This window comes from Aegilops tauschii, chromosome 4 (assembly GCF_002575655.3).
Source record: "Aegilops tauschii subsp. strangulata cultivar AL8/78 chromosome 4, Aet v6.0, whole genome shotgun sequence".
NCBI classification, from domain to species: domain Eukaryota; kingdom Viridiplantae; phylum Streptophyta; class Magnoliopsida; order Poales; family Poaceae; genus Aegilops; species Aegilops tauschii.
Genome location: NC_053038.3, coordinates 360,037,493 through 360,047,218, shown reverse-complemented (window position 1 = coordinate 360,047,218; position 9,726 = coordinate 360,037,493). Strand labels below are relative to the sequence as shown.

The 9,726-nt window shown below is 49.5% G+C and overlaps 2 protein-coding genes across 2 annotated transcripts; one reads left to right on the top strand and one right to left on the bottom strand.

Annotated features, from left to right (window-relative positions):
- Nucleotides 1–2,547: 2,547 nt before the first annotated feature.
- Nucleotides 2,548–3,154, top strand: LOC141021884 (uncharacterized). Its single transcript, XM_073497738.1, has 2 exons — nucleotides 2,548–2,646; nucleotides 2,795–3,154. Exons 1-2 carry the CDS (start codon nucleotides 2,548–2,550, stop codon nucleotides 3,152–3,154), a joined length of 459 nt encoding a protein of 152 aa, XP_073353839.1.
- Nucleotides 3,155–7,139: 3,985 nt separating this feature from the next.
- On the bottom strand, nucleotides 7,140–9,492 carry LOC109745291 (THO complex subunit 4A). Its single transcript, XM_020304421.4, has 5 exons — nucleotides 9,139–9,492; nucleotides 8,877–9,020; nucleotides 8,290–8,358; nucleotides 8,026–8,204; nucleotides 7,140–7,559 (listed from the first exon to the last, which is right to left on the bottom strand). The coding sequence occupies exons 1-5, from the start codon at nucleotides 9,352–9,354 to the stop codon at nucleotides 7,355–7,357; spliced, it is 813 nt and encodes a 270-aa protein (XP_020160010.1). The 5' UTR covers nucleotides 9,355–9,492; the 3' UTR covers nucleotides 7,140–7,354.
- Between the last annotated feature and the right edge of the window lie 234 nt (nucleotides 9,493–9,726).

Genomic DNA, 9,726 nt, shown 5'->3' with positions numbered 1-9,726 from the left:
CACGCCGTGGCGCGCTCCAGTCGTCGCGTCTCGATGGGCGGCCTTCAATCGCGCGTCCGCATTGCTGCCCAGCCGTTCGCCGCCGCTGCTGAGACTTGAGCGCGGAGTCCCCGCTGTCGTATGACGCGGTTGCGCTGCAGGGATGGCGAGATGGCGAGCGGCATTGGTCGCTCACTCCAACGCAAAGGATATCAGAAAATTAGTACGTACTCCCTCCGTTCCTAAATACTTGTCTTTCTAGGCATTTCAAATGAATATCACATACGGATGTATGTAGACATATTTTAGAGTGTAGATTCACTTATTTTACTCCGTATGTAGTCACTTGTTGAAATGCCTAAAAAGACAAGTATTTAGGAACGGAGGGAGTAGTACTGTACATGGTACTTACTTTCCCTTTGCATCACCGTATGCTCCAGAATTCAGTCCTTGAATCAACAGATCATGACGCCATCTGTACATCGATGAACTTCTTCTTTTGATTTCTTCTCTATCAAGAGTGTTGCAGGCACGGCCGCCTGGCCGTTGACGTCGGAGTCCGCTGCGATCCAGGGTCATTGGGTTCGTGGAAGAACACCAGATGACGCCATGGCCGCATGCAGTGCCTGCCCTAGGAATTGGGCCTTGCGCCGCTGCTTCCGTTCGGGCCATGAGCACCACGCTGCTCACCGGAGATGGGTTGCAACCTTAATCCTGTACCAGATTAAATAGGAAAGGAATCACCTTAATCCTATAGCAATTAGATCAAATGTATGGTAACCGCCGTTGGCCCCGTGCACTTCGCGTCGAGGATCGCGCAGCGCCAGGCTTCTCATCGAACCACTCGCCGGGGCCGACGGCCGCGTGCGCATACAGCCTTGTGCGGGAGGCCGGAGAAGCCACGCCACACGGTGCCTCCGTGAATGCTCGCGGGGATACTGCCATCGAGATTGATCCGTCCTCGTTTCCAGGTCTCTTGTTCATCGCTTCGCTGGGAAAAGAGCGTGCTGATAACGTATTGTAAAGTAAAACGAGAGAGGCAACTCGCAAGAGACAGAAGTAAAAGTGAATAGTTGTTCTCATCGAAGATGGGATTAGTCCGAAGGGACACGAGACAACCGCCTTAATTAAAAAAAGCAGGGATTAATAGGATTAATTAAATCCTAAAGCAACATCACCCTGCCCGATGTAGGAGAAAAGCGAGGCCGAGGTCGGTGCACATAGATGCGGCAAGCGCGGAGATGCCCTGTCGCCGCTGGAGAGGAGGCAGGCGGTGAAAGTGGGCAGATGGGAGGGGCAAATTTGACCTATAGACGAAATTAAATCACAGAATGAACTGTTCGTGAAACTATTTCACGTGGCTGACCCGTGGCGCCTAGCTCTCAGGCGCTGCACTAGTGCAACGCCTAGGAGCTAGGCGCTACACTATATAGTGTGGCGCCTAACTCTCAGGCGCTGCACACTGACTTAGTAATTTTCGGATCACACGGATGCGACGCTGGCCGTGTAGCGCCTATCTGTGCGGCGTTGCACAATGTAGTGTGGCGCCTTCGTGTCGGGCGTCACACAAAAAGGTCAGCCGCGTGAAATAATTTTACGGACAATTCATTTTGTGATTTGATTTCGTCCATAGATCAAATTTGTCAAATTTGTCAAATTTGCCAAATTTGCCATGGGGAGGCCGCTCGATCACTGGTGCTAGAGCGACGACTCAGTCGCTGGTGATGGCGACTAGTAGCGACCACCGGCGCGTCACACGGCTTGCTGGATCGACGGCTGGAGTTGGGGAGGAAGCAAGGCAGTGGAGTGGCGAGGGTGAGCCGGTGAGAAGATAGGACAGGTAGATGCGGCAGGGAGAGGATGTGTTCGCAACGATGGGCTTCTATCCCGAACGATCTATCGCTGATGTGTCTGTCACCCCGTACTTTAAGATTCGTACCTTAATCCAGTGGTCTTTATAGAAGACAGAAGATATCAATTACAAGAGAACCTAACCTATCGGCATTGTGAACAGTGATAGATACAAACCACACCGATGCGTGTGTCTTGGAACTTTTGTGAGAGACCAAGGGCATCTCCAAGGCGGACTTGCAAACCACCCGCATCCGTCCAAACCGCGCTGTCGGACCGCGGGAGCCATCCAACGTGGGTCTGTATCGGTCTGCGGGGCGGTCCGGACATGATTTCTCTCGCAAAACAAAGACAAAAATGGGGAAACTTTGCGGGATTCCGGTCACGCGAAACATAGGAATCTGTCACCCCAGGCCCACCCAAAACCCTTCCCAAACCCTGCGACTCCATCGTCCCCATTTTCTCTACTTCCTTGTTCCTTTTTTCTCTCTTGCAGTCGCCGCCGCTCCACCATGCCACACCCCTGCCGGAAATATGTGTCTCCGTCACCGCCAGTGCTCCAGCAGGCCTCCACCCCGCTTCTCCTCCGTCTTCGTTCAACCCCTGTTCTCTGACCGCCCCACTGGGTACCATCTGCTACTGCTATTCTCACCATGCCCAGCAATTTTTCGATGATTCACCGGAACTGAAAACAGTTGTCCCTTCTTCTTTCTAGCAATGGATTCCGATTTGGAGTACATATACGAGAAGTATGTTGAGTTGTCCGACGGCTCGTCATACGAGGAGGGGTACTCCGATGAGACGGTGATGATGCAGGTTGTCCTTGAAGACGCAAAGCGTGCGGAGGAGCATGTTCTCATTTCAAGGGCTCGATCAAGGCTCATGGAGTGCTCAACCGCAATAGGGCGTGCGGCCATTTGACACTGATGGCTGACTACTTTGCCCCTGATGCACTATTCGCCAGCGTTTTCGGATGCACAAGACTGTCCTCAATCGTTTGTACCATGGCGTCCGGTCCTACGATGAATACTTCATCCTGAAGAAGGACGTCGTGGGAGCGATTGGCTTCTCTAGTTACCAGAAGTGCACGGCCACACTCCGGATGCTTGCATATGGCACGGCCGCTGATTCGTGGGACAAGTACCTACGGATGTTTGAGAGCACATGCGAAGATGCCATGGTCAGGTTTGCAACTGACGTGGTCGAGGTGTTCGGACCTCAATACCTGAGAGAACCAACTATGACAGACACCGAGAGGCTCCTGGCAATCTCAAAAGCAAGAGGATGGCCATGTTTGCTTAGATCTCTTGACTGCATGCATTGAAAATGGAAGAACTGCCCGAATGCTTTACAAGGGCAATATCAGGGTCACGTTAAGAAGCCCACCATCATTCTTGAAGCGGTTGCATCATATGATCTTTGGATTTGGCACGCTTTCTTTGCCATGCCCGGGTCTCACAATGACATCAATGTGCCGCAACGATCGTCGTTGTTTGCGAGGCTGACTGAAGAAAAAGCTCCTCCTTGCCACTATAATGTCAATGGACATGCGTACAACCTGGGCTACTATCTGGTTGGCGGTATCTATCCTCCATGGTCTACCTTTGTCAGCACCATCTCAAACCCTGTTGGCGAGAAAAAAGCTCACTTTGCCCAAAGACAAGAAACAGCTAGAAAGGATGTCGAGAGGGCATTTGGAGTTCTGCAGGCCCGTTTGGCGTTGTTCTTGGACCTACTAAACAATGGGATCCGTAAACCTTGTGGGAGGTGATAAAATGTTGTGCGACCATGCACAACATGATTGTCGAGGATGAGGGTGACGATGCTGCCGCAGCTCTGGAATTTGAGAACTTGGGTGATCCTATCCAACTTCCGGACCAGAATCCGGCCACATTTGAGAAGTTTATTCAAATGCATCAACAAATTCGGCATCAACCAACTCACAAGCAACTGAAGGAAGATCTGATTGAGCATCAACAATGTTGGGATGTAATATTTGAACTTTTTAAAATTTGAACTAGTGTTGCATGCAGCTATTTGAACGTATGTACCATTTGCATGTGGCTATTTAATCGTGTGGACTTGAAAAAAAGAAAGAAAAGCCGGATGTATGCGGCTACGCTTGAACGGCGCCCTCCCGCATAGTGGCGGAGACAGGGGGACCAGCAAGGGCCCTGGCCCCCCTAACATCATTGTTTTAAGCCTAATACTCATGTTCATAGAAGATTATTTGCTGCTAAAATGGTGTATTCAAATGGACTGGCCCTCCTTAACAAGGAATACGAACACTCGGCCCTCCTCATTGGATTTTTCTGGCTCCGCCACTGCTCCCGCATCCATGTCCGTGGACAGGTTCCCCTATCCGCGGACGGATGCGAGAGAAAATTTGCGAGTTGATGTTGAAGATGCCCTGACGGCCTGACCAAGCTAATCATGGAACATAGAGATCCCTGTTTCTTTGGCTCACCAAGCAGATGGCGGAACACCCATCAGCTGAGCACAAGCGTTGCTGCACTGAGCTAGCCATGGCTGACAGCGCTCCAGCGCTGCTCGTGCACTGGTGTGGTCATCAACAAGCTGGAAAAGCTCCAATGGGGTTGCCCAGATGGAGAAGGAAGCGGCTTGGCCGGCCAGGACAACCACGTGCTCGTCGGTGTCGTAGCAAGGACAGCCGCGTTCTCGTCGCTCGTCGGTGTAGGGACCAGCCGAGACGGGACGGCCGCATGCTCATCGGCGCAGTGTCCAGACGGGACACCATGGACGGCAGCACCACGGCAGCTACGCGCAAACAGTGAGGCGTCGACGCAACCCTCAACCAGGCAGACAACGCCATGGAGAATTCTTCCACGATCAAGTTTATTTTTAGCCCTCCCCGCAAAAAAAAAAAGTTTATTTTTAGCCCGGGGATATGGTGCAATTACCGTTTTCTCTTGGTCAAACTCAAACCAAATGCACAGCCAGTTTGCTCAGGGAAGCTTACCTAGGGATCAGCCCGGGATCCCGTACTTTTCCCGTGCGCCTAACGTGCAATGTGAACTAAGAGTTGAGTTCGAAACACATTTCTACTTATGAAGTACGATTAATTTGAGGCGCACGCCGATCCACCTGGAACAAGCAATCACAGACATCAAGATTTGGTAGGAGATTCATCTAGGACAAGGAACCACACAAGTACGGACACGACACCAAAATTTGTTAACGAAGTTTATCAACATGGCAAGGCATGACTACAAGCGCTCCTCGTGTACAGTCGACGGCAAGCACGCCAAGGCCATCTCAGTCGACGGCAAGCACGCCGAGGCCATCTCCAGCCACCTGTAACAGCCGGTCCAGCTTTTCTTAATGACAATCAAAGCACCCGCAACACTTGAGCTCGTCTGCACTTCGTTTTGTGTTCCAAATCTGCCATCACACAACGACCATACAGCCATGCATGTCTGAACTTGAAAGAATTATTTACTGCTCCTTAGTCATCTTTAGGGAGAAGAGGAAACAACTGAGGGATGAAAGAGGTCGTCCTGTGGAGGAGGGCCTTAGATGTTGTGCCCGAGGCATGGAGCGGCGCAGCTTCCTTAAGAAGCAACAGAGTCGACGACGGATGGCAGAACAGCTCAAGGTAGTTGGCAACCTGGCTAACAATGGGGCCATCAACAGACGGCTGCGCTGGGCAGTGGCTGTGCATTCGTTAGGGAGGGCAGACGATATGGAAGATTGAAGAGAGATGGGAAGGCGAGCATACGCCGGCTCCAGATGCGCCTCTTCTTCCCCATCTCAGGCGATATGGAAGGGTTGTTGCAGGATGCCCAGAAGCATTTTTATATAGAGAAAAACCATGCTTTAAAAATGTTCGGACCTACACATCGCTACCTACCTAAACCAACTCACGTACCAAAAACACTCTTATATTATGGAACAGAGGGAGTACGTTCAACCCATCTGCATTGGTAGTTTCACCTGGGCACAGTCGTGCTACTTGCAATCTGCAACAGCGTTCAGGTTCGAACGCTGCTACAAAGCCTACGAGTCACACATCAGGCCATCGATGCAGGGAGCAAAAGTGAACACCACCATTGAATAGTTCGGCTGTCGACTACCGTCCGTACAGCAGTTTCGTTCAGGTTCTCACTAAATAAAAACCTCTTCAACCACAAAACGCAGATAGAAGCCACATTGTATATAAAATATTTCCTAACATGCATAATCCTTTATGGCAAAAAAGGAACCATAGAGAAATGCCATTTCCTCGGAAGCATAAAATCCAACACAGCACAATCTAGTATATGGCAGTTCCAAACAAAAGAAGCAACAAAACAATACTAAAACGGAACGTCTACCAATGCAACACTTACCACATTGGAATAGAGAAAAACTAAAACAAGCAACTCGGTACTTCAGTGGTTTATCATGCCACCGAAAATTCTAAGCTGATTTGGCCAACTTCAAGCCAACATTCATCTGCAATCATGCAACCCAACAGCAAAATTCGAACCTACGCTTCAGATCCCCGGCGAGGAACAAAGATATAGTTGAATAGATCAGCCAGATTAGTTGGGTTCCAAATAATATTTCGATGCCTAGTTGACTGCAAGGGGGCCAAAGGGGCGTCCAAAGAATGGAAAATCTGTGTACCACCAAACCAATTGACAACCCTCAACTGTTAGCAGATCGCAAAGCAAGATTTGCACCTTAATGCTTCTTCAGTAAAGAACCCCAACTAGCGAATCCACCATACTCATATCAGACACTTTGTTGACCCCTGAAGAAGGAAGATCACGCAAAACTTCCAGCTGGCATGTGACTCGGTACGTGAAGAGAATATTGCTAGATTTGCACCTTGATTAGGAAGAAGCACAATTAGCAAAGCCACAATAACCATACCAGGCAACTTGTTGAGCACCTGGCGAAGGAAGATCACACAATCTCTCCAGCTGGCATGTGGCTTTGCTATGGGCAAGAGAATAAAGCAATGCTAGCATAATAACATAAGAGTAGCAACCACCTGCAATTTGAGAGAAAAGGATCATTAAACCCATGAATAAAGTATACCAACTAACTGAAGAAATGTAAACAGATAGGGAAACATACCTCTTACTAAAGATGGCTGAAGCTTAAAAGATCGTTCAGCGGGGAAACAACGCCCAAAGACCACCCAAAATAAGGGTTTAGCTTGATCACCATGACACATCTGAATTTCAGCCTCTAGATGGGCGGCAAAGGAATGTGAGCACCTCATACATCTTCAATAACTTTCACATGCGGAGCAACTTGGGTGGTCCTTAGTCCTTGCGCTCCTCAAGGAAGGCAGAAACTAAAGGCAATCAAGTAATGTTCATAACAGTAGTGTTCACCGGTATCCACTCAACTCTAGTTCTATGTAGACACATAACCCATACAATTCAGTAAGCCAAGAACCTGACAAGTAAAAGGTTTTGTTGTCCCTTGAACATATAGTAGCACAAAAAGCGGGAACAAAGGGGCACCCTTCAAATTTCATGTTGAATATCAACGCTGCAAAGATGTCGATTTATTCGGTGGTCTGCATCGGCGTCGTACCCTGTGCATGGTACTTCTCCAACTCAGCATCAAGTTCTTCAGCAGACCTTGGCTGGCTACGCTCTTTCCCACGACGACCGCCAGATCCACTGCCTCCGCCACCACCACCACGACCCCTCCCACCCCTTGCACGGGGTCTGTTCTGTGGCAAACTAGCTGAGACACCCCTTGGTGCACTGTAACAAATGAAGCGGTGTACGGTAAGGTGGGAAAATCTATTACTAACAAACAAAGCAATAAAAGGTGCACCTATAAACATTCAATAAAGCAGAAAAATGGTGGAACATGATTAATATGCTAGATAACCTAACCAGCTAACTATGTAGACAAAGATGAATTCTTGAAACTGAAATTCATAATTCATTTCTGCTAATACCCCTACAAACTAAGAACAAACTAAATGTGATGCCATTGCAACACGGCGAGCACCTACTGTTATATAATGTCTCCTGAAATATTGGGCAATATATAACGGAACACCTCTGCGATATATAATAGCAATTGTATTATCACCAATTCACCATCCACAACATTTAATATCACACAAGACTTTATGACCAATTCTGGCAAACAGGCAAATTCAGATACTTTAATTGCAATAAATTGAATCCACAAATATGTAATGCACCAAATCTAACATACCTCTTAGCAACATTCCTAGCATAGGTTCCATTATTGGTTGGTAGTGCAGCTGGAGCAGTAGGAGTGTTAGTCCCAAGTATCTCTATTTTCATAGGCTTGCCATCAAGTTGGACATTGTTGTATTTCCTCAGCGCTGCAACAGCATCACCACGCCTTGCAAATATAACCTCAGCTGTTCCCTGCAGAACATAAGTACTGTTAGGCATCACACAGAACACACACATGGAAAATGGAACAAAGAAAAACATAAGACTGGATCAGTACCTTAGACCTCCCACTTCGGTCATAGTGAATCAAGCATCGCTTCACATCACCCAGCTCGGAGAAAAGCTCCTGAACCATTCAAAGAAAAAATAACTCAGAAACAGTACCTTATGAACAAGAAACTGCAAAAAGCATTTTATGGAGAGCATATCAACATTTAAGTACACTATACAAACTGAGAGACCATAACAAGAAAAAATTCCAAGTGAGCATCAACTTATGAAGTAAGCAATAAGATATGCAAAAAAATCATCAATTAAACGAATCAAATCGAGACTGCCACAGCGCAACTGAAAACATAATCACGCCAGTAAAGAGGTCACACCCTTCGAGACAACCATTAACGATTAATTACAATTGAGAACTAAAGTCCTATTCACAGGAACAAGCTAAGAAAATTCAACAACGCAAGACTGCTAGCACGACCAAATCATAGTTGTGGTACTGAGCCTGTGCCAGATCTATAAAATAGCTTGACTGATACAAGCTCCAGGCAAACTATGAGATTCTTTGAGACCAACTACGTACTAAGAAGCAGCCAAATTACATGAGCAACAACTGGACATGTAGATCCGCGACGTATATACCTTGAGGTCCTCGGTTGAGACGCCGAAGTCCAAATTGGTGATGAGGAGCTTGGTGCCGGTCTCGATAGCAGAGACCCTCCCGCCGCCGCCGCCTCTGGCAGAGGCGTCAGAGTACATGTCGTGCTGCCACGCCGATTCCGGGGCCTGGATCGCGTCACACCAGAGTGAGAAAACCACCAGATCATCCTCCCCCGCCTCGGCGAAAACGGAAGACTATCCTCCGCCGACGGCGCAAGGCCTAGCCCGTGCGATTCGTTCGTACCTTCGGCGGCTGGTAGGGCGCCGCCCTGTTCCCCGACCTCTTGAAGGCGCGCCTGTTGGGGCCGACGCCTCCGGCGGCGGCCGCGGCCGCGCCGCTGCCGGCGGCGGCAGATCCAAGGCGGCCCTCGCGGCGGCGGCCACCCCCGCCGGACGAGGAGTTGCCCTTCTTGTTGCTCTTGATGATGTCCTCGAGGGACATGTCGAGGGACTCCGCCATGGCTGCGCGGGCGAGCGGGCGGATCTGGCGCTAGGGTTGGGAGGGGGAGCTCGGCGACGGGGAATCGAGAATTGGTGGGGGAAGCTGATTAGGGTTGCCAAGTCGTGGGGCGTTGGGGAATTTGGGAGATATTTTTGCGGGAGGCGGGCGCGGCGCGATAAAATAGTAGGGGGGGGACGCGTAGGGAGAACGCGTGGTGGTGAGGTGGGGTGGGGTGGGGGTGCACGACTCACGACTCACGACCCACGCGGGCGCGACGGGGATTGTTTTGGCTGGGTCGGTTCGGGCCTTCGCGGTCGGACCGGACTCTACTACCTTGGTGGGCTCGTTCTTCCTTCCTACAAATTCCATTATGCCAGACCACTTTTTATT